Raw genomic sequence first — 23,924 nt, forward strand, 5'->3', positions numbered from 1 at the left:
CTGGGTGGCTCAGTTGGTTAAGCGACTGCCTTCGGCTCAGGTCATGATCCTGGAGTCCCGGGATCGAGTCCCGCATCAGGCTCCCTGCTCGGCGGGGAGTCTGCTTCTCCCTCTGACCCTCCCCCCTCTCATGTGCTCTCTGTCTCTCTCATTCTCTCTGTCTCAGATAAATAAATAAAATCTTTAAAAAAAAAAAAAAGATTTTATTTATTTATTTGAGAGAGAGACAGAGACAGAGCAAGCATGAGCAGGGGGAGGAGCAGAGGGAGAGGGAGAGGCAGACTCCCTGCTGAGCAGGGAGCCCGATGCAGGGCCTGATCCCAGGACCCCGAGATCATGACCTGAGCCAAAGGCAGATGCTTAACCAAATGAGCCACCCAGGCGCCCCTGGGAGGCAGTTTAGCATGGGGCTTAAGAATATGGACTTTGAATAAAATCTTTAAAAAAAAAAGGGGGGGGCGCCTGGGTGGCTCAGTCGTTAAGTGTCTGCCTTCAGCTCAGGTCATGATCCCAGGGTCCTGGGATCGAGGCCCGCATCAGGCTCCCTGCTCAGCGGGAAACCTGCTTCTCCCTCTCCCACTCCCCCTGCTTGTGTTACCTCTCTCACTGTGTCTCTCGCTCTGTCTCTGTCAAATAAATAAATAAAATCTTCAAAAAAAAAAAAAAGAATATGGACTTTGAGGCCACCTCCCTGGGTTCAAATCAAAGGTCTGCCTATTACTAGCTATGTAAATTCAGGTAATTTTAAACTCTACATGCCTCAGTTTCTCCTTCTATAAAATGGGGTTGTTGTGGGGATCTGTTTCCCCATCTATAAAGCGGGGGTGCTGTGGAGACCAAATGAGCTGTTATATGTGAATGTTTAAGACCACGCCTGGGATATGGTTAGCATCACACAGCATGAGCTCTGATGGGAAGGCAGCATGGAGCAGTGATGATGCGCACAGTCAGATGGAATCTTGTCTGGATTCAAATTTCAGCTCTAGTACTTAGTAGATCTGTGACCTTGGTCACTGTATTAAGTTACGTCGCATCCCCCCAAAGTCAGGTCCACCTGGAGCCTCGGAATGTGACCTTATTTGGAAATAGGGTCCTTGCAGATGTCATTAGTTAAGATGAGGTCTTACTGGATTGGGGTGGGCCCTAAATCCGACGACTGGTGTCTTTATAAGAAGAGGAGTGGACACAACGCAGGGAAGAAGGGCCTGAGATGACAGAGTCGGCGATGCAGGGACAAGCCGAGAAATGCCAAAGAGCACTGACATCACCAGGAGCTAGGAGAGAGGCGTGGGACGACAGGTTCTCCCTCCGAGCCTCCAAAAGGAGCCAATGCTGCTGACAGTTTGGTTCCCATATTTTGACATTCTGAGTTGCAACAGAGCAAATTTAAGCCTCCAGTTTGTGGTAATTGGTTATGGCAGCCCTAGGGAGCTAATGCAGTCAGATTACTGCAGTTCAGTTTCTTCATCTGTAAAATGGAATAAAAAAGTACCTACATCATAGAGTTATTAAGATTGCATGAAATAATCTGTATAAAGAGCTTATTGGGGATGCTGTGTGGCTCAGTCCGTTAAGCATCTGCCTTTGGCTCAGGTCATGGTCCCAGGGTCCTGGGATCGAGCCCCACATCAGGCTCCTTTCTCAGTGGGGAGCCTGCTTCTCCCTCTCCCTCTGCCACTCCCCCTGCTCGTGCTCTCTTGTGCGCTCTCTCTCCCTCTGTCAAATAAATGGATAAAATCTTTAAAAAAAAACTTGCTTAAAAAAATAAAGAGCTTATCACTGTGCCCATTATGCAATACGTACAGAATGGTGCTTGCTATCGTAAGGTACAGTGACATACAGTACAATAGCCCTGAGGGTGGGTCAGTAGCGTTCTACTGTATGTCTGCATTAGAATTTATATAACCAATGCCTTATGGGCGAACTGTTATGTGGTTCCCAGTTTTTTGCTAATATAGATAATAATCAGATGATTTGTACATATATCTTTGTACGATTCACTGAATAAATGAGTAGAATAAATTCCTAGAAGTAGAATTGCTGAGTCAAAGGGCGTGTGCAATTGGGTAGATATGGCTTAACTTGCCTTGAAAGAAGGTAAACCAATGTGAGCCCCTCTTCTGTGTGACAGCGCTGGTCTCCCCCACATCTTGTGAATGCTGGGAATTCTCAGGCTTTTGCATCTTCGTCAATGTGATGGATGAGAACCAGTGGCTCATTTCTTAATTTACCTTTCCATAGTTATGAGTGAGCGTCATTATCTGCTCATAGGTTTTTTAGCCATTTGTATTTTTAGGTGAATTGCCCATTCCTTTCCTCTTTTTACATTTTCACTGGGCTGGTTTTGTTGTTGTTTTGGTTTGCTTAGGTTTTTTGGTAGGACTCTGTCTATTAAATAAATTAGCCCTGTGTTCAGTGAGCAGCAAATGTTTTCCCCCCATTTGCCATTTGCTTATGGCATTGTTCATGCTCATTTTCATATTGGTTTTTCAGAAGATACAAAAACGACTTTCATAAGCTGAACCTTGTGTTAACACCTGCTGTGAGGCAAGGTGACGAGTTAGTTTGTAAAATGGAAAGTGAGAAAAGGACTGGCCACAGGCTTTTCTACAAGCCACTTTTATTAACTTTTTAAAAAAAGATTTTATTTATTTATTTGAGAGAAAGGGAGAAAGAAAGAGAGAGGGGGCACGAGCAGGGTCGGGGGCAGGCAGGTCTACCAATGCTTTTGATTTATGGCTGGCAAAGCCAGGAATAATGCTGGGCATTCATTCATTTACTTAGCAAACCTTCCCTCAGCTCCTGAGAGGCACAGGCTTTGTGTCAGACCACAAGAGAGAGAGATGCTTGCTCCCAAGTAGCTTTCAGTCTTGCAGACAGAGGGGTACAGTAAGACGATGTTTCTGACGGCCTCTCCCATTTGTACTAAGATGTCTGGTCTGCTAGAACCCTTTGCAACTGGGAGAAAGATGACATGGAAGAGGCTGGGCCTGGTGAGAACTCATGGTGGCTTGCGATGGGGAAGTTGCTGAGATAGGTGGGGAGAAGGAGCCCCAGAGCAGACTGGCCTGGTGTGCAGGCCGGCTAGGGTCAGGAGATGGTTTCAGAGCCCTTTCCTGGAAACCTGTTGCTCACAGTGATTCGTGCAGTGACTCAGACACCGTGATGACCTCAAGAGATGCAAAATGAAAATACACAGTGGTGTGTGCACACACGAGCACGCGGCCTTTCTAATTTAAACCACTGGACAATTTTGACTGACATGTAGACCTTTGAGACTCCGTGTGTCCTGGGATAGGGCTCGTAGCAACTGCAGAGAGAGACAGGGTCAAACGCTGTGCTTAGTTTCCCTGCTTTTTCAGCAGGTGTTTTCCCGTATGACTAAGAGAATGAGATCAGCTGGGGGAAAATAAAAGCAAACAGGCCAAAAAACAAGTCTCATAAAGATAGCTGGTCTCTGAGTCCCCATCCTCCCCACTCAGTGGCCCCAAACATCTTTCCTAATTGAATCAGGCCTTAAATCTCATCTTTCACCTCCCAAACAACCACCATTAGTGGAGAGAGACCTCAACTGTCTCTGGAAGGCCTCATCTGGGACTCTGTCATCCCTGCTCACATGCCTTTTGTAACCCCTCCCCACTAGCTCCTGAATCAGCCCAGTGCATCTCTGGGCATTTTTTACTGTTAGAAAGTTCCTGGCACAGATCATAAGTCCACGTCCTGGGAATCTATGTCGTCTGCCCACTGGGGAACCACAGAGCATGTCTGTCCCTCCTTCCCAGGGTCAGCACATTACAGGTGTGAAGAGTGTGACCATGTCTCCCCTGGTCCTTCAACTGTTCTTCATGTGACACATGGCTCCCCTTCTCTGGACTCAGCACCACTCATGAGCAAATGTCCAATGCAGAGAAGAGGTCACCCACATGGCCAGTAGGTATATGAAATGTACTCAGCATCATTAATGAGCAGGGAAATGCACAACGAGATACCACGACCCACCCGCCATCATGGCCAAGGCTAAAATGAAAAGTACTGACCATACCAAGAGTTGACGAGGATGCAGAGCAACTGGAACTCTCATACATCACTGGTGGAAATGTAAAATTGTGCAATTACTTTGGGAAACCGTTTGACAGTGTCTCCTGAAACTAAATGTACGCTTACTCCGAGCCAGCAATTCAACTCCAGGTATGTACCCAAGAGAAATAAGTGATTGTTTCTATCAAAAGATGATCATTGCCCCATTTATAATTACCAAATACTAGAAATAACGTAAATGGTCATTACCAGTAGAGTAACTAAATTATGGTATAATACGTTTAATGGAATACTACACATCAGTGAAAAAGAATGAACTGTTGCTAACACACAACACGGATGAATCTCCCAGATGTGATATGTGTGAAAGAAGCCGGACATGAGAACATACCCACTGTGTGTTTTCATTTATGTGATGTTCAAAAACAGTTAAAACTCACCTGTGGTTTTCAAAGTCCCTTTGAGGGAGGTGGACCGGGAGGAGGTATACGAGCACTCTGGTGGGCTGGAAATGGCCCGTGTCTTCCCCTGAGGGGTTTTTACATAGAGACAGACATGGAAAATTCAGGGAGCTGTACTCTCAAGACTTGCACACTTGACTATATATAAAACCAATGCCGGGCGCCTGGGTGGCTCAGTTGGTTAAGCGACTGCCTTCGGCTCAGGTCATGATCCTGGAGTCCCTGGATCGAGTCCCGCGTCGGGCTCCCTGCTCAGCAGGGAGTCTGCTTCTCCCTCTGACCCTCCCCCCTCTCATGTGCTCTCTCTCATACTCTCTCTTTCAAATAAATAAATAAAATCTTTAAAAAAAAAAAAAACAATGCCTTATTAAAAAAGAAAAAGTCACCCCCACAAATGAAAGAGTGGGGGCCCAGAGCTGAGCTCCAGCATGAAGTTGAGCAAGACCACCATTGTCTTGCTTCAGCCACTGTACTTTGATTAATGCAGCTGAGATCCCACCATGACCTTTGGGGCCAACACCTCACACCTTTGACTTACATTGGGTCGACAGTCACCTGAGAATCCCTAAATCTTGGCTGCTCAGCTATGTCCACCCATTTTGTGCTTATGGGGTTGGCTTGTCAGGTCTCAAGCGTTGTGGGACAGAGACAAGGGGAAGGAAACCAGCAATCTGAACTGTGTCATCCTTTATCTCATTCCCTCTATACGGCACCCCTTGAGAGGTGAATGTTGGGCCCTCACTTTAAAAACAGCCCCATGAATCTCAGAGGCACTGTGTGACATGACCAAGGCTGCCCAGCCAGATAGAGCTGGTCAGGGGCTTGAGCCCAGGTCTGTGTGACCCCTCGTCCAAGCTTTGCCTTTCATCAGGCTGACCAGAGATGAGGCCACATCTGTAACATGGGGCTTGTGGCCTAGCTGTACCCCCTGGTGGTAGATGGAGACACCATGCGTGTGACATGGCCCCAGGGATCTCTGTGTGAGTGTTACCTCCCAACTTCATTATAAGCATCCTGAGGGCCAGGAAATACCTTAACTTCTGTCTGTGCCACAAAGGCCCCCAAGCCCTGCACATAGTAGGTTCTCAGTAAGTACCCAATGAATTGGGTTGTAGAAACTGAGATTCAGAGAGGTATAGCAACTTGCCCAAGATCACACAGCAAGTCCTCGACCAACAGGACTTGTAACCAGATCCCCTGACTTCCATCCCAGTGCTCCATCTGCCATTGCCCAGTGCGGCCAACTTCCCGTAGACCGCAGGGATCGGAGATGCTAATGGGTTGAAAGATACTTAGGGAGGAAGGAAAAGGACCATCTGAGGTGAGACAAGGCTGAGTCTGGCCCTGGGGCCTTCAGGATGTGTGTCCCAGGGAGAGGGCTGGGGACGGGTTATAGGTGACGCAGTTGCACAGACCGTACTCTCAGAAGGACGCTGGGCTTGGGTGAATGCTCTGCAGATACTCTCTTGAAATTCTCAATTTTATCTTTGGATTTGTATTTTTAAGTGAAGTCCCATGGCCAGTAGAGCACGCACCAGGGCTTAGAGCTTTGGCCCCCTCGAGGCCCCACCTCCTGTTGCCTCTCCTCTCCCTGGGGACAGGTTCTTAGACCCCAGCTGCCTCCCCTCCTGGGGTCCCCAGGTCCCGCCGGCCTCCCTGGGGATCTCTGGTGCATGCACTGGCAACGCTGAAGGACAGGCCTCTCGTCCACCCTGGTCCGGGCACCTAGCGTCCCAGCACAGAGGTCGCGATGCCCTCGGATGGCTCATTTCTGTGTATTGGGGTGGTGGCCCCCTGTGGGACGGGGAGATGCCGGGCTCCACCGTCTGGCCCCTCATCGGATCAGGGTGTGTGTGTATCCCGCTTCGGGCAGGGGAAGGAAAGTGGCAGCTAGTGGATTTGGCGCGCACGCTTTGTGTCGCGGCCCACGGGCACCTGTGTGATCCAGAAATTAAACAATAAGTAAGAAAACACTATGACACATCAAGAGCGAGACAGTGCGAGAAAGGTAAAACTTTATATCTTGGTATCTTTGGTGGCACTTTTTCCCTGATTTTGAACAGAGGACCCTACGGTCTTACTTTACACTGGACCCAGACCCGACCAATTCGGAAGCCAGTCCCACCAGGGAGGATGTTTCCCCGGGCCGGGTGGGGGTTCGGCGGCAAGCAAGGGCTCCCTGGGGAAGCAAGATGGCAGGCGACAGGGGCCCAAGTGGCTGGGAAGCTCGGTGACAGGTACGCGGCACCCTGAGGCACACTCACCCCTCGCAGCACAGGGGGCGTGGAACCAACCTCAGGCCTGGAGGTGGCTGAGGCTTAGCCCCTGCAAAGGTCTCTGCACATTGCGTGGCGACTGGTACGATTCTTGCATCACATTCTATGACCCTGTTCTAAAACCCGAACCTCGAGGAAATTAAGCCCCCCAGAACTTCCATTACCTGCTGTCTGCCCCTTCCACACCCTACCTGGCAGCCCCCACCCCCCACCAACGGAGGGCCAGTTGACTTTCTCCCCTTGTGGGTCACTGGCCCGGGATGGAATTTTGTCGTCCGCCCTGCTCCCTGGGCCTGTGTCCCTGACCGAGCTGCGGTGACAGGCCCTCACTCTGCGCCAGGCCTGGCTGCGCACTGAGATGCAGAGCTGGTCAGGGGGTGTTGCCCAGCGGGCCCAGCCGGTGAGGGAGGGGCGGGGTGCTGAGGGGCCTGGGCTCACGGTCTTCCTCGCTCCCTAGGAGGCTGTGCAGGGGGAGGCCAGCCACTCCAGTAAGGTCGGGATGCTTCGCTCTCTGGAGGGGCTGTGCCTCCAGCTCTTAGCAGGACTGCCGAGCGCACGGAGGCGGGCAGAGGGCACTGCAGGCTGAGAGGACAGCCGGGAGGACTGAAATATCAGGGGTGGTCGGGGCGAGTGGTCTGGCACAGCTGGAAAGGGAAGGCCTGGGCTGGATCAGAAGCTGGGGAGGCCCAGAGGCCACCAGCTCTCCAATGGCCTCAAACCCCAGGCTGAGGAGTTTGCTCTCTGACTGTCATAATGGGGCCTTCGAAGGTGGCTTTCAGCTCGGGAGCAGCATCAGAACTGATGTTCATGAAGATAGTTTAGAGGTTGAGTTGGGTGTGGATGGGAAGGTAGGGAAACTGAGGCAGGGAGAGGTTGGGGGGCTGTTGTGATAACATAGATTTTAAAAAGGCAAGCCTCCTGGAAAGGGAGAGGAGGGACACATAGAAAGGATGGGAGAGAGGTACGCTTCTGGTCCCAAAAGGACAAATACAGTAGGATTCCACTTAGATGAAGTGCCTAGGGTAGTCACATTCACAGGGACAGAAATAGAGTGGCGGCTGCCAGGGGCTGGGGAGGCAGGGCGGGCAGGATGGGGAGTTGGTGCTTAACGGGGAGAGCCTCAGTCTGGGAAGACGAACAGGTTCAGGAGTCGGGCGGTGGTGAAGGCTTCGCAACAGTGTGACTGTGCTTCATGCCACCGAGCTGTTTTCCTTAAAAAGGTTAAAGTGGTAAATTTGATGTTATGTCTATTTTATCACAATTTCAAAAACAGGATAATATTTAAAAGATAAGAGAGAAAGCGAGAGAGGACTGGCGGGTGTGAGGACTGACCAGAGCGAGGGGAGTGGGAAGGGAGAGTGCAGGCGGCCCCAGGTGTGACTGAGGCTGCGCAGATGCGGTCACCCAGGTGAGGAGACAGTGGGGGTGGAGGCCGGGGCCCACGCTCAGCATTGGGGCACAGCAGTGGGGCCTGTGGGACTCCAGGAGTGCCTGGCAGGAGCCGGGGCTGGAGAGACTGGCTGAGAGTCATCAGCTTATCACTGGTAACCGACCCCACACAGGAGAAGATGAGAAGGCCCAGGGGAAGCGTGGGATGTGAGGAGAGGGCAGAACCAAGGGGACGGGTGGGCCAAGGAGAATGAATGCATCATCGGGGGGACTGAGGAGGAGGGACAGAAAGGAAGGAGGGAAACCCAGAGAGTCTGAGCTCTCACGGGCTGCAAGGAGCAAGGCTCATTCAGGGTGCCTGAGTGCGATGAGGGTTGTGTGAGGGAGAGAGGATGGGGTTCTCATGGGAATCCAGCATGAGCCACAGCAATCCAGGCCTGAGGGAGCAGGGCACTTCTGGGGACACGGTGTTCTCTGTCTGTCTCTCTCAGTCCCGTGAATTCACCCTCCTCTGAGGACTCTTACTCCCCTAAAAGTCTCTTCCCTCATGGCCTCAGCTTCCACGTGCTCATGATGGTCTCCTCATCCCCAGCTTCCCCTGCCACCTGCCTCACTTTCTCCTTGTGTCCCTGTTCAGTGCTGTTGTGGGTTGAATTTTATCCCCCCCAAATTTGTACCTGTGAATGTGACCTTATTTGGAAATAGGGTCTTTGCAGATGATCAAGTTAAGATAAGGTCCTAAGGGCAGGCCCTAATCCAGTATGACTGGTGTCTTTATATTAAGGGGACATGCAGACACAGACAGGTACAGAACAGGGAGACCACCAGCTCAAGGCTAAGAATGCCTGAGGCTCCCGGAGCTACGGGAGAGACGTGGACCCCATTCTCCCACAGAGCCTTCAGAAGGAGCCAACCCTGCCAACACCTAGATTTTGAATGTCTAGCCTTCAGGACTGAGAGACAGCAATTTCTGTTGTTTAAGCCAGTCAGTTTGTGGTACTTGGTTAAGACAATCCCAGGAATTAATACAAATGCCAAGAAATAAAAGCTCATTCACCCAATTCCAAGCCACCTCATGGCTCATTGACTAGCCGATCAATCAGTTGCCCTTGAGCCAGGCACCCACTTTGAGAGGAGGTGTCACATGGTATAAAGCACGGCTGCCCCCAGGGGTGCCTAATGAAGGAGGGCAGTGGGGAGACAGCTCTCTCAAGAGGAACAGGGGGCATCTCAGGCACTCTTGTGTCCCTGAAGCCAAGGGAAGAGAGAGGCGCAGGCTTCGGTGATGAGGGATCATGGCCTGAAATCTCTTTGACCAAAGTGTCTTCCAAAAGAGAACGACAAAGACATGAGAAGATTAGGTATGAAGAGTCAACTTTGTAAATCAGCCTTTCTTCGGCCATCATCAAGCTGTTCACTGTGGCTGAAATAAGAAGATGGTATAACTGGAAAAATATTCATTTGAATTTGTGACTCAGCCCCTCCTGACCTCAGGGAAGTGCAGTCCATAAATCCAGACGCTGCTGCAGCGCCTCCTTCTGGAGTGTTCCCGTGGGGGCGGATGCCGGAAAAGCCATTAGCAGAAGTGACTGGACCCATTCCCCATGAGAGATTTAAAAGTGCCCTTGGTACTCCGAGAACTTCCCCGTCTCAGAGCTTTCATTTCTGAAGCTTCCTGATGGATGGCCTCAGCCCTTGACCCACTAATTTTTACTCTCCAACCTGCGTAGTTTTATTTCCTGGCACAGCTTGTAAATTCTGTTTTTTCACGTTGAGCCGTGGTCTAAGGCTTCTGCTGTTGAGAAGCAGGGTGGCCAGATGAGCCTGCTGGGGTACCATAGACACGAGATGTGGAAGACTCAAGTTTTTCAATGTGTCTTACATTTCTTGAGCCGCCCTTTTGTTTTTCTTACCAGCTCTTCCTCAGGACTCAATTTATAAAGCGGGTAAGAGAGGCACTTTAGGCTGGCCATGCTGGGAGCCTCATCATCACCCCCTTCCTGCCGCTCCCTCCCCGTTTGGGTTCCCAGCCCTCCCAGACCTGGTCCCCCTCTTTCCTTTTGAAAGATGGCAAAACAAAAGATCCAAGAAGAGAAGGGACTTGCCCAAAGGCCCAAGGACACTAGACCGAAACCCAAATGTGCTCATTCTCTACTAGCACACTTACCAGGCACAGGACTAGGCACTGGGGACGTGAAGACCAGTAAGACCTGGGTCCTTCTCTGAGGGGAGTTACAGTCTGCCGAGAGGACCTGGGGGAGCAGGAGGGGGATGGGAAGGCGACCCCAGTAGCAGCAGCAGGGGGCGGCAACCTCAGAGTCATGGCTAGTGTTTGCTGAGCCTGTGTGGACCGCACACCAGCCCCCGGCTTTGCCCCTGATCTGCTCATGGCCACTTAACCTTTACAACACCCTATGGGGGTAACAGTACTATTACCCTCTCACTGTTCAGAGTGATTGGCAACTTTTTATTTCCGCAGCTGAATCCCCCTTTCTTCCAGGGAAATCTGGCACGGAGCCCCAAATAAACACATCAGGCAAAACCAAGGTGAGCCCCCTCACTCAGCCTTCCCTGCGTAACCCCCAGCAGGGACCCTGGAGGAGCCTGAGGTCTCCCTGCACACGGTTTAAAGACCCCCATCTGATCCAATTTTTGGATGGCTCCAAGAGGCACAGGTTACAAGTGGAATTTCCCAGTCCACTTAGGCTCATTGTACAGATGAGCAGACGGAAGCCCAGAGGAAGGGAGGGATTTAGCGAGGGCCGCCCGGGGAGCCATCACCGCAGCTGGCGCTCCAACCAGAGTCTCTGAATCGCAGCCCTGTGTCCGCCCATGGCAGCTCTTTTATTAGGAAATGGAAGCCTTTTATTAACAGCTATAAAACACCATCCGTTCCGAGCCACATTTTAAGGTCGAGCTTGCCGTGGGCTCGGTGCACATGGTTTCCACCTCCCTCCCACCCTCCCCCTCCCCACCTCCAGCTCTCCACGTCACTGACCCCGGGGGGTGGGGGGGGGGCGCGGGGAGAATCTTGCTTTAGAGAAGCCCGTTCTGGGAGCCAAGTAGGTGAGTGTGGCTTGAAGCTGACAGCTTCCTAGTTGGCCTTAGGAGCCCTCCGCTCCTCTCGGCGCATTGAATGGAAGGTCTCATCGCTCCGTAACATTCACGGAATATTTGACATTAGAAAGGGCCTTTAAATCCTCTGAAATAGGATTTTTGAATTCAACAGCACCTTGGAGTGTATAAGAGGAACATTAACTTCCCTTCCCTGTGTGTACTAAGAGGGAGACTCTTTCAGGAAAGTTAATGATTGTACCCCTCAGGGCAGCGTCTCTGGAGGTGGCCTGCTGCCCAGCCCTCCCTCCTTCAACGGGCCCCAAAGTTGCCACCTACTTCTCTCTACTTGTGCCTTTGCAGCTGCTTTTCCTACTCTCCTCTCTTCCCTTGTCCTGGCTCATCCCTTCTGCGGGCTCTGCCTGTCACTTTTTTCGAAGGATTTTAGTGCAAATCATCTAGGAAATGAGTCTGCTGGCAAAGACAGCAAGCACGGGAAGCTCCCAGCATCCCAAACCGGTCCCAGCTGGTTCTGTCCCCAAGTCCCTTCTGGGGTGAGTCTGAGTGGCTCCCTCATGTGACCCAGAGGTGAGGCTAAGGGTGTTACCCAAACCTTGCTTCATGGGATTCCAATTCCAGGAATACTTTCTCAGAGGCATGGTTGCATGGTTAAAGACCAGGAAAATTCTGCATGTAACCTATTTCTCCTGGGGGCACCCAATGTGTGGAAGCATACCGAAAGTTTTGAGAAGTTCTGCAGTCTCAGGTCCTGTGGAACTTTGGATAACCCAAAACCTGTTTGAGTGCCCAAAATATGTTTTGCAGCTCGTTCAGAGGTGTCTCTGTGAGTTAGTTCTGGTAAACCTCTGAACCTTTCACTAGGGTCCCTCTTGGCTATAGATGCTCTCCTGGTTCCACTCAAGAAAAGCCAAATTAGGTTATTCTCTGAGAGCATCACAGAGGGGTTTTGGTTTTGGTTTTTTTTCATCTATGCCAGAGCATTGTCAGCGGCTTGTGCTTTCTTTGGAAGTAAATAGAAATGAATCAAGGGGGACCCATTTATGGTCTGAACATTGCGTTCTTGGGGTCCGGGCAAAGGAAGACGTCAGGCCAGGCCAAGCCATTCTTATACAAAAGGATGGCACTGGGGTTTTCTGTGTTTGGGAAGCAAGGGCTTTCTTATCAGGCCAGCTGCCATATTTCTCCTACACACATGCCAGCACGTGCACAAACGTACATTAATAACACGTACCTCTGCTTTCTGAAATGGAGGCTTTTCCTGTTAGCTGAGTGAACTCTGTTTTTTGTGTAAGTGCACTAATTGTTTTTAGTTAATAACTATTCCAGCTGGTTGATTGATTAGCTGGTTGTCTTTTCCTAACTTTCCTTTCTCTCTATGCTGGACGATCCCATCAGTCCTGTCACAGAGGAGCCATGGTGTGTGTGTGTGTGTGTGTGTGTGTGTGTGTGTGTGTGTGTGTGCGTGTAGGGGTCTAAAAACACAAACTGCTGATGAAGGAGATACTGATTATATCCTTTTGCTGGGGCTACCATAACAAAATACCACGAACTGTGTGGCCTAAACAACAGAAATGTCTCAAAGTTCTGGAGGCTCAAAGTCCAAGATCAAGGTGCCATCAGGGTTGGTTCCTTCCAAGGGCCATGGAGGTCTGTTGCAGGCTTCTCTCTCAGCTTCTGGTGCTTTGCTGGCAGTCTTTGGCGTCCCTTGGTCTGTTGGAAGCATCACCCTGATCTCTGTCTCCATCCCCACAAGTGTTCCTGTGTGTGTCTGTCCAAATTTCCACTTTTTATAAGGACGCCAGTCACGTTGGATTGGGAGCTCACCCTGCTCTAGTAGGACCTCATGTAAACTGAACGAGTTATTCCTGCGATGACTCTTCTACCAGGTAACGGCACATCTTACTTGCAGAGTGGTGCTGGCTTACAGAAATCCTGGGGGCTAGAACTTCAACAGATGAATTTGAAGGGCACAATTCAACCCATAACACTAATGCTGTGCACAATAGTGTATTCCATTCCGCAGCATTGAAGGAAGTCCTGAGCTGTTGCCTCACTATTTAGCCTGTCAGCCTCAGAAAGGAGGGCGAGGAGGGCGAGGGTGAGAACAGGCTCAGACCCAGAGATGCTGGCAGCTTCTGCAGCGAGCTGACATTTGCCAAGAGGAGAAGAGCCCACGGTCTCCTCAAGGTTGTCTGATGGGATAAACAAAGACAGGTAGAACTGCCATTAGGTTCATTTCAGTAAAAAGCATCCTGTTGCGTGTGTGGCCCCGGGTTGGGCCCTGCCTGGGGGGAGGCGGATGCAGCAAACTGACACCCTGCCCGGGGGGTGCGGGGGTCGCCACAGGAGATGGATGTGAGCTGAGTGGAGGGGTGTGGGCCCAGCGTGAGGGCCATGATGAGTTTTGCTTAGTGAGGGGACATGGAGGCTTCACAGCGGAGGTGATGTGTGAGCTGGGCTTGTCATATTATCAACAGTTTTAGTCAAGAGGGAGGGCAGAGGGCTTAAGGCAGATCAGGGTACATATGGTGGTTCTAGAACTTCCTAGTCGCGTGATTTGCATGAGTCACTCAACCTATCTAAGCTCCATGTCCTCCTCCATAAAGTGGGGTTAACAACAAATATCTACTCAGAGGTTAAATTAGAAAATCCTTGCGATGTGCTTAACACAGGGCTTGGATGTGGTGGTTAACATTAGCTGCTTTTTGTGAGGCTTGACCGAGATGTTGTAGGCAAAGGACCTGCATGCAGCAGGTGTTCAACTGATGCTCCTCCTCTTACAAAATCAGCTTTGGCAGAACTTCCAGCATTCATGTTTTCCATCAGGGCGTGGAGTGAAGGGTGGAGGGTTGTACAGAAAAGCATTTGAACGACTTAAGAATAAAATAGTCTTCGAGCATTCATAAGCGTTTAGAGTCCCCTGTTTACTTGGAATTAGTGGCCATGCCAATATAATCAATGACAATTTATTCAGTCACATGCCATCAGGACTTTCACCTTGCACAGTTTTATTGGAAAATTAATCCAGCTTAGTAGAGTATCTGCTATAGTAGTTATTAGCCCGACGATTCATAGAACATGCCCGGCCACCATATGAATGCCAAGCATTGATTTGCTCTGAGAGAGAAAATCCAGGAAGGGTCTTTCTAAGATTTTTCTCTCTCTGGTAGGTCATAGATCACAGAAACTCAGAAGATAAGCACCAATTCTCTTACCATGTCGTACAGACGAGAACTAGAGAAATACCGTGACCTGGATGAAGATGAAATCCTCGGAGCCCTCACGGAGGAAGAGCTCAGGACCCTGGAAAATGAGCTGGATGAGCTGGACCCTGACGTGAGTAGGCACTAAAGGGGACCATGTCATCACAGGTGCAGGGACAGCAACCATTACCACGTGGGGGAGGGACAGGGGCAGACTTCCCGTAGCTACCACTTCCCGTTTCCCTCTGTGGCAATGACACTGGAATAACACTACCCTTGCAGGTGTGTGTGTGTGTGCGCGTGCGCACATGTGTGTGCCTGCATGTGTGTGTTTGTGTGTTGTGTTTGTCAGGGTTTTCTAGAACAGCAGAATCAACAGGATGTGTATATAGGGAAGAGATTTATTGTAAGGAATTGGACACGATTATGGAGGCTGACAAGTCCCAAGATCTGCAGTCAGCAAGCTGGAAACCAGGAGGGCGGGCAGTGTGGTTCCAGCTTAGGTCCAAAGGCCTGGAGAACCAGCGGAGTTGATGGCGTCCTTTCAGTCTGAAGGCCGGTAGGCGCAAGACCTGGGAAGAGCCAATGTTTGAGTTTGAGTCTATAGGCAGGAGGAAAACCAATCACCCAGCTCAAGGCAGTTCTGAGGGTCAGGAAGGTCAAGATTTTTGTTCTATTCAGAACTTCAACTGACTGGATGGGGCCCACCCACATTAGGGAAGGCAATCTTTTTCTTTTTCAGTTTCAAATGTTAATCTCATCTAGGAACATCCTTACAAGCACGCTCAGAAAAATGTTTAACCAAATGTCTGGGTACCCCGTTGCCCTGTCAAGTTGACACATAAAATTAACCATCACAAGTCTACTCCTTGTCCACTTCGCACCCATACACATCTGAAATCTTACTTCTCTCGTTATAAAGACAGTAGCGAGGTCATAAGAGGAAGATAGAGTCCAGAAGTGGAGGTGAAGTCCTTGAGTAATCCTGTCCTTGATATCCCATAACTTAAGTACTATGGTATAAAATTAGTAATACCTAAATACTATGATATAAAATCAATACCTCTTATGTTACATGATAAGAGAGTAAGAGGGGGGGAAAAAACAAAGATACTTGCTTCACACACACACACACACACGTTCAAAACAAAGTAAGGAGGAAGCACTCATGACAATTATGGTCTTTGTTTCTCTAACCGGTCACATGCTTCCAGCTGGTATTTATAACTACCTTCTTCCACTCCCGTTCTGTATTCCCTTTGCCTTTAGCAAGCACCTTGTTGGTCACGACTCTTTCCTGGTTGGATGACTCAAACCTTCATTCCTGAAGGGTCTGGGCCCGTAGTAGCCCTGCATGGATTGGGTTGTTGTCATTTTCCATTGACTCCAATCACAGGACATGGTGCTGGTAAGAAGCCCCTCGGCAGTCTCGGGATTGCAGGCAGACGCTTCCACACCTCCGATGCGGGGCAGTAGTCCAATTCCACATCAGTCACCCCGGCCAGTACAGAAACTCCTTCTCTGCCCATTGATTCAGTGGCATAAGGAGCCCCAAGTGGCCAGGCGGGAGTCTCAATGTCCAGTCCAGTGGAGTCAGTGTTGTGTCTTCTGGCGGAAACATTCCTCCCTTTGGGACTAAGACCTCTAGACCAGAAGAGCATAAGGTCACAAGGACAGGAAGCAAAAATGCTACCAGTGGGTCCTAGGGGTAGCAGTGAGGAGAACCTCTCCCCTCCATGAATCCTGACTGGGGGAGAAACAGCACCAGATATTGGGCATGGATTCAGAGGAAATACAGCCTTCTGGAGAATCTTGTCCCAGCCCCGTGAGGTATTGCTCCCTAGCAGGCACTGTAACTGTCTGCAAAAGCGAGCTCCGCCGTTCTCTCCAGCTAGCTGCTGCAGGGCCGTGGGGACCCTATGTCATGGAAGGAATTAACTGAGGAATAAAGGACAGCAAGAGTCCCTTTCACTGGTTGGGGGGATGTGTTTTTATCATTGCATTTCATAGTTGGCACATACATGTAAGAAGTGTGTTTAATGCTCAGAATTGGCCTCTGCAGTCAGGATGACAGGATCAAGCGGCAGGAGGCTCCCTGGTCAAGCCTGTGGTTTGGCCAGCCACCATGGAGCCGTGAGCAGGGCCGAGAAAGGGATTCCCAGGTGGCCTGCTAGACAGGGGCCTGCATCTTCTATCTATACCCAGATCCCCAGGTCAAATGCTCAGTCCAGAGAAAGTACATAATGAATATTACTGAATGAGGTGAATTTTCCATTTTATATATATTTTTAGTTAAAAATGGAACATTTCACACCTTTCTTTGAAAACCTGTCATTGCTCAACTGTGGTTTAACAGTGATCCATAAAGAAAAGAACACCACTATACCATTGCACTAACCCTCAAGTAATCATCGTTAGTGTAGAGGGAGAAATGCAGGACTAGAGGTTAGATGTCCCAGCACCAACCCCGGCCCTGTCTCTTACTCTCCATGTGACCTTGGGCCAGTCCCTGTCCTTCCCTAGGCCTCAGTGTCCCCATCCATGAAATGATGGAGTTGGTTGGTCCCTTCAGGGCTCAGCTGCCATGAGCTTATAACCTGGCCTTATCTCCAGATTCAAATAAATGTCTTCTTTCTAGAAAAGCCAGATTCCTAGGCTAGGGGTCCTGGATCTTAGGCCCCATAGAATGACAAATCCCTCTTGCTCTTCATGACTTCCCCCTGCCCAGTCAGAGGAGATGGATCCTCTGATGAGGCTACTCCAGGGCTTTGGAAGGCAGTGCTGGTGCGAGAGCCTTGGGTCTCCTCCTCCCTCCCCTGCACCCCTGCTGCCCAGAAGCCTGGGCTTCAGGAAAAACAGGCGCTATAGGCAAGGAATAACCAGGCTCCCAGCTTTATTGCTATGAGGTGATTCTGTTCTAATTCGATCCTAGACCACTGTCACATAGAATTACACGAACAAGCAGCTTTAAAAAGTGAGAACCAAAGGGGGATTAGCTACTTTTGTCAGCTCAGTAAATATGGTGTAGTTGCCTGCGGGTGCCAGGCCCTGTGCGGGCCACCCCAGGGGACCCTGGCAGGGACCCTGCCCTCCTGTCAGTCGGCTCAGGCCGGGGCGTGCAGGCCTGATGAACAGCGTCCTGGACGGGCACAGAGAGGGAGCTCAGGGAGACGACTGATTCTTACCGGTAGAGGCTTCACAGGCCAGGTGGTCTGGGAACTGGGCCCTGGGATTTTTCTGAGTCAAGAATAAAAACAAAGAATTCTAGGCCAAATGGAGGCCATGAGCAAAGGCTCTCGTACGAAAGGCGACTGGGGACAGCGGTAATTAGAATCTCAGTGCAGTTTCTGCGGGGCGTTAGCTGACCCTGGAAGGAGGTCTCCGCTGGATAATGGTGGAGGGGGGAGGCATGGGATGCACGGCCACCCGGAGAGTTTAGACTTTTCTCTGTAGGCCCGAGGAATCTTTGAGGGACAGTGACTCGGTGGGCATGCTGGTTTCAGGAGCTCTGAGGAAAGATGGACCAGAGGAGGTGCCAGCGACATGGGTGGGAGGCAGAAGGCCCGGCTGGTGGTGGGACAGTTCCTTTCTGAAGCTAAGGAGGGGCCCTGCCCCTCTCCACAGACTTTCTACCCTATTGCAGACTCTTTCTGTCCCCAGGGCAATGAAGTGAAGGCCTGTGCCTCTGGCCATCTGGCTGTTGGAGTTGTTCCCCTGCAGGGGTGGGGGATGGGGTTAAATGAAGCTGTGTCTGCAAGTCAGGCAGGTGGTGCCAAAGGTCCCAGCCAAGCATCAGACCTGAAGGGGCCAGGGGGCAGGTAGAAAAGGCCTCTCAGGACTGGAGTACAGCCCCTACCTAAGGCCTCTTGGAGCCCCAGCTGGGATCTCTGTTTCAGCTCTAACCTGGCAAAGGGCTCCCCGAGTGCCCCCACGCCAAATATCAAGTTCTCTGGCCTCGGTAGCAAATTCCCTCTTCTCACACAGCCAGCACCCCTAGTCCTCCTCCCAGAAGATCTACAGGAAGGTGGGTGCCCACGGGAGGGACAGAGAACCTGGGGCCCAGAAACTAACTTGCTCCGGTCACAGGACCAGGGTGTGGAGACTCAGATTCCAGACAGGCTCCGAGTGTTCTCTCAGCTTCCACTCCAGCAAGAAGAAAATAAATGTGCTTTTGGATTTGGAGGAGGGTTGAGCAATCAAGAGACCCGTGATTCTCATACCATTGTGATTTCAAAATGGACGTTTTCAAAGACCCCTTTCTCTCTAAGTTCAAGAACAAGGAAAGAGAAGTCAGAGAGAGGATAAGAGATAACAGAGACCAATGGGTTTTGTTTTTTTTTTTGTCCCAGCCACACAATTGGCCCCTTCACGGAGATGTCTCTGTTACCTGATTTGCAAGTCAGTATGTGAGTTTTGAAAAGATCTAGGGGGCCTCCCTACTTTCTGAGAGCACGAACATTCCAGCTCAGTTTCACCTGCCCTTGGCCCGTGTTCTGAGGTCAGCACAGGGAGAAGCCAAAGGTATGCAGACCAGGAGAGGTCTCGGTGCCAGCCATCTGGGAGGAGCACAGGGACCAGAAGAGTCCATGCCCCCAACTTTGAGAGCAGGAACTGACCAAGAGAGGGGAAGGAGGTTGTTCTAGGTCACACGTCCAAACAGAACCAGACCAGGCCCCAGGTCCGCTGCCCTGTCTGGGACACTCTATATGGCTTCTGCTTTCATTTCTGTTTAACAGGTGCTTATATGGCACTTCCTATGCCCAGGCACTGTTCTGAGCACTTTGAAAATCTTCATTCATTCAACCATCATCATAATCCTGTGATGCAGGCACTGTTATCAGCCCCATTTTGCAGACAAGAAAACTGAGAGGTGAAGTAAATTGTCCAACGTTCCACCCCTAGGCAGTGGATGAGCCATGACACGGTTCTGAGAGCCACTCTGGAGCTTCATGGGGGTCTCAGGAAGATAGTTTGAGCCACAGATGTGCTCTGGTTTTGTAACTGGGGCAAGTGCTGGATGAAAATCATCCTCCTTTCTTCCTGGAAGCAACCTGAAATGCAGAAGTCTGTGTTCGGTCCTGGCTGTGCTCCCAACTCAGGCGTGTGTCTTCCCTATTTGGAGCTCAGTTTCCCTATCTGTAAAAGGGGTGCAGTCAGCCTAGATGCCTCTTGACACCCCCTCCAGCTCTAACCAGCTATGATTTGATGAGCAGTTCCTGGCAGCCTTGTTACCTGAATTCAGCTGACACTTCAGGGGGTTAGGGTTTCAGTGATGCAGCTGTTAAGCCTCAGTGTCACGTGACAGAGTACAGTACTCGGAGTTGGAAAGCAGCTTTGTTTGCAGCAGAGGGTTCCAAGCTTGTGCACATAAAAAAATGAAAAAATAAAAAAATTTTTAAAAAAAGAAGAAGAAAGAAAGAAAGCAACAACAACAACAAAAAAAGTCCCTGAAACTTTCTATCTCTCACTCTGTGGCCTGGAAAAATTTGAGCTTATCATGAGATTGTTGCACTTGGACTCCCACGGGAGAGGAATGCTCCATGTGCTAAAAGTATCCACTGTTGACTGATTCCCCAAGAGGATCTGCCCTTTCTCGTCTCTCTGGAGTTAAGTGGATGCTGCTCTGAAGCCCAGCCAACTCCTTGGTTCAGATTGCCTTTGCACCAGGCAGTGGGGAAAATGGACAACGTACAGAAACATTGAAGACTGACGGGTCACACTGTGACTTGTGCAGGGAGCCGTGTATGCATTCTCATGGGATCAGTAGGTAGTTAACATTTACTGGTTGCGCCATGGGCCAAAGCTTTGTGTGGATGATCTCATTTAATCCTCTGAGAGGTTCGGTCATGGGCCCCATTTTAAAGATGGGGAAACAGAGGCTCAGAGAGATGAGGTAGCCTGACCAGGATGTAACACAGATGGTGCTGGGCTTCCAGCCTCCAGCCCTGCCCCTAGAGCCCATGTTGTTAACCACCACCTCCTGTGAGCACCTGTGGGCTGGAGCCTGCCAGGGCCTGGGGTGGGGAATAACCAGCAAGTTGTTCTTTTCCAACATGATTTCCTTTGAAGTTGTTATGTTAGTTTCACCATCAATACTAATCTTCTAAAAAAGAAAGAAAAATACCATCAAGATCAAGAATTTACTTGTAAATATTGCTTGATAATGAAGCTTTGGGGAAAAGGAAGAATTTTTCTTAAGTGTCTCAGTAAAAGGATTAAAATATTAGCAGGAGAGAAGATGGTAGAGATAATCCCAACCTTATAAAGAAATCGGGTGCTGTGAGTTGGTTTTGAAGTCAGCCATTGGGAGGCTTTGGCCCTTTATAGCCACAGAAACAAGAGTGGAAAGCAACAGTCCCCTGCAGGGCGCAAAATAATAATCATAGCTCTTTTCTCTGTGGAGGGCTTTTTATAGGCCAGTCACTGTGCTAAGTGTTGTATGGGCATCATCTCTACGAGGATCACTACGAGGATCCTGTGAGATCAGTCCTTAAAGTTTGGGGTCCATACCATCGTAAAAAAAAGAAATGGATGACCAGAATCACACAGCTGGTAAGTGGGAGGCTAAGCTCAGGCAGACCTGTTTCTCTTAGTCCATAATGCATCAAGAGTTCTGAGAACAGGGCACCTGGGTGGCTCAGTTGGTTAAGCGTCTGCCTTCAGCTCAGGTCATGATCCCAGGGTGGTGGGATCGCATCGGGCTCCCTGCTCAGTGGGGAGTCTGCTTCTCCTTCTCCCTCTGCCGCTCCCCCCTGCTTGTGCTCTCTCTCTCAAATAGATAAATAAAATCTTTGAAAGAAAAAAAAGAGCTCTGAGAACAGGGGCCATGAACTGCAAGAAGAAACAATGGAGACAAAAACCTAGAACTCTAGACTCGCAGCACTGAAAGGACCCTTAGAAACCATCTAACCTTCCCTCCCCCGCCCCCTGCATGTATGTACATGATGCAGGTAAAGGGTCCCTCCTGGACACACGTCGTTCACTTGGTGATTTATGCATTTCACTGAATCCTCACACCAACCCTATGATGTAAGAAGTAGTATTGACATTGTAGTGATGAAAAATCAAAACAACGGGAAAACCCCCCTGAAGCCCAGAGAGGGCAATGTTCTTAGTCAAGGTCACACAGCAGGTCAGCCGCAGACCCAGGAAGAGAACGGGGGACTTCCTGTCACACAACTTTGCTTCCCATCAGACTCCACAAAATCATAAAATCCTCCCTACTCTCCAGATGGTACCCTGTAAGCGAGGAGACGCTCTTGGCCATGCAGGAAGCAGCCAAATTTGGTCCACAGGGCTATGGTTCTCCCTTGTAACACAAACCAGCAGAATTGTGAGCCCAGGACAGAAGTAAACAGTTGAAATGGAAAGAAATAAATCTCTGCTCTAAAAATAGGCACACATCCTTAGAAACACTGCCGGCCATGTACAGAGCCAAGGATGGGCCTGGCAGGGTGAGGGTGAGCGAGGCCAGGTGTCAGTGTGTCCCCACCCTAACCTCTGTCTTCTGGCCCCATGACTACCTCCCTGCACCCCTCTCCAGCCTCCCCGGAAATCCCTCCTTTCTCTTCCACCCCCCACCTTGCCTCTTTGCTAGGGGACATCTTGGTCCCACAGCCCTTTTCCCCTCGGTTCAAAAGCCTCCCATTTTTCAAGGTCCAACTTCCCTGCGCGCCCCCCCCCCACAACCCACAGCACTGCACCTGCCCCACACTGAGGATACTGAGCAATTTCTGTTTTGATTTTGACATTTTTAATAGGAAACATTCAAAACACATAGGAGAGTACAGACGATACTTACGTTCCCAGGATTTAGATTTAACAAAAGTAAAAATTTTACCTTATTTTATTCAGATCACCCTTAAAAAGAAAAAAAAATCACTGTAGATAAAGTTTTAAGATTCTATTTATTTTAGAGAGAGAGAGCGTGGAGGGCGAGGGGCAGAGGGAGAGAGAGAATCTCAAGCAGACTCCATGCGGAGCGTGGAGCCGGATGCAGGGCTCGATCCCAAAACCCTGAGGTCGTGACCTGGGCCGAAACCAGGCATCAGACACCCAACAGACTGTGCCACCCAGACACCCCTGTAGATAAAGTTTAAACCCTGCCTTCCCACCCCCTCGTCTCTTCCTCACCTCTCCTCTTCTACTGAAGACTTTCTACTTGAGAGGCAGCAAACCAATCACCTACATCAGGTATGGGTGGTACACGTGAAGGAAGGAAGATGTGCCAGTTCCTCAAGGCACGTGGCCCTCCTGGTTCATCTTTCACTTTTCCACTCTTAAAAGACATGTGGCCATAAGAAAGTTTTCCCTTGCAACTTAACCTCCCAGGAAGAAAAGTAACAACACCGTCAATGATGAATAGTAACTGATTCTAGACCTCTGTGTCAGCGACAGTAGGGAGTGGTGGGGACTGAGGCAAACAGGAGAGTCTGTATTTGACTAAAGGGTACTTGCTGTTCAGCCCCACCTGTTGTTGCTGATGTGGAAGGGAAGGCCACTGAGTTTTTTGCCAGATCATTGAATTTTTCCAGAGATACTGGAAATGTGAAATTGTTTTAGGGGGAGGGGAGAGGGAGAGAGAGAATCTCAAGCAGGTCCCACACCCAGGGCAGAGCCCGATGCAGGGCTCAATTTCACGACCCTGAGAGCATGATCTGAGCAGAAATCAAGAGTCAGATGCTTAACCGACTGAGCCAGCCAGGCGCCCCTGGAAATCTGAAGTTTTATGTGAAAGTTCCCTATTTTAAAATGTTCATGCCACATTTAAATGCACAGACCAAACCAACCCAAGTTTTGACATTTGCCTGGACTATAGGCCTCCTAGTTTGCAACTTAGCTCTGTTCTGAATGACGGGATTTTGTGTTTGTTTACATACACACACGTACACAAATAGATGGAAGTATGGTTAGATATATGAAAAGCACCTAGCCCAATGCCTGGCACATAGTAGCAGCTTAATAAATGTTGAACCTGAATCTATGATTTGCCCACTAGAATCTAGGCCTCTTGAATTTGGAGCCACATTGTGCCACCAGATACGGGGCATCCAGGGACAGTTGTGGAGGTTGCGCTTTGCAGGAGACGTTGTTCACATAAACCAGAGAGCAAATAATGTCCTTGGAGTTGTGCAGTGCACAGTTTGCACAACCAGATGCAGATATTCTGAGTGTCCCCATAATCCAGTGTCTATTCAGTTGAACAGAAATGAGTAATTATGCCCTATGATGATAAAACTAACTGGCAGCAAGCTGCATCTGTATGGAGTTCACACCTTTATTCTGAGGTTTGAAGCTAAAAAGGTTTTGAACTTCATTTTAGAGAAGGAGATACCAAAGTCAGAGAGCACCGAGCCCACCGTCTGTGGCTCCACAGCCCTGGGATGAGAACTTAGGTTGTCAGTTAGGATGCAGTTCGGCAGCAAGTATAAGACCCTGAAAATAACGTGACTTGAGCAGTGGTTTATTCATCCCTCAAGTTC

General features: G+C 49.8%; 1 protein-coding gene across 1 annotated transcript in view; it reads left to right on the plus strand.

The window, feature by feature from the left end:
- The window catches only part of TMOD1 (tropomodulin 1), an 83,712-nt gene that overhangs the window by 7,314 nt on the left and 52,474 nt on the right, over window positions 1-23,924 (plus strand). Inside the window, exon 2 of the mRNA XM_081804077.1 lies at window positions 14,410-14,575. Coding sequence (XP_081660203.1) covers window positions 14,456-14,575 — 120 coding nt within the window. The 5' untranslated portion in view covers window positions 14,410-14,455. The remainder of the gene's footprint in view (window positions 1-14,409; window positions 14,576-23,924) is intronic.

The sequence above is a fragment of the Leptonychotes weddellii genome, chromosome 14 (assembly GCF_054177405.1).
Source record: "Leptonychotes weddellii isolate Sample4059 chromosome 14, ASM5417740v2, whole genome shotgun sequence".
NCBI classification, from domain to species: Eukaryota; Metazoa; Chordata; class Mammalia; order Carnivora; family Phocidae; genus Leptonychotes; species Leptonychotes weddellii.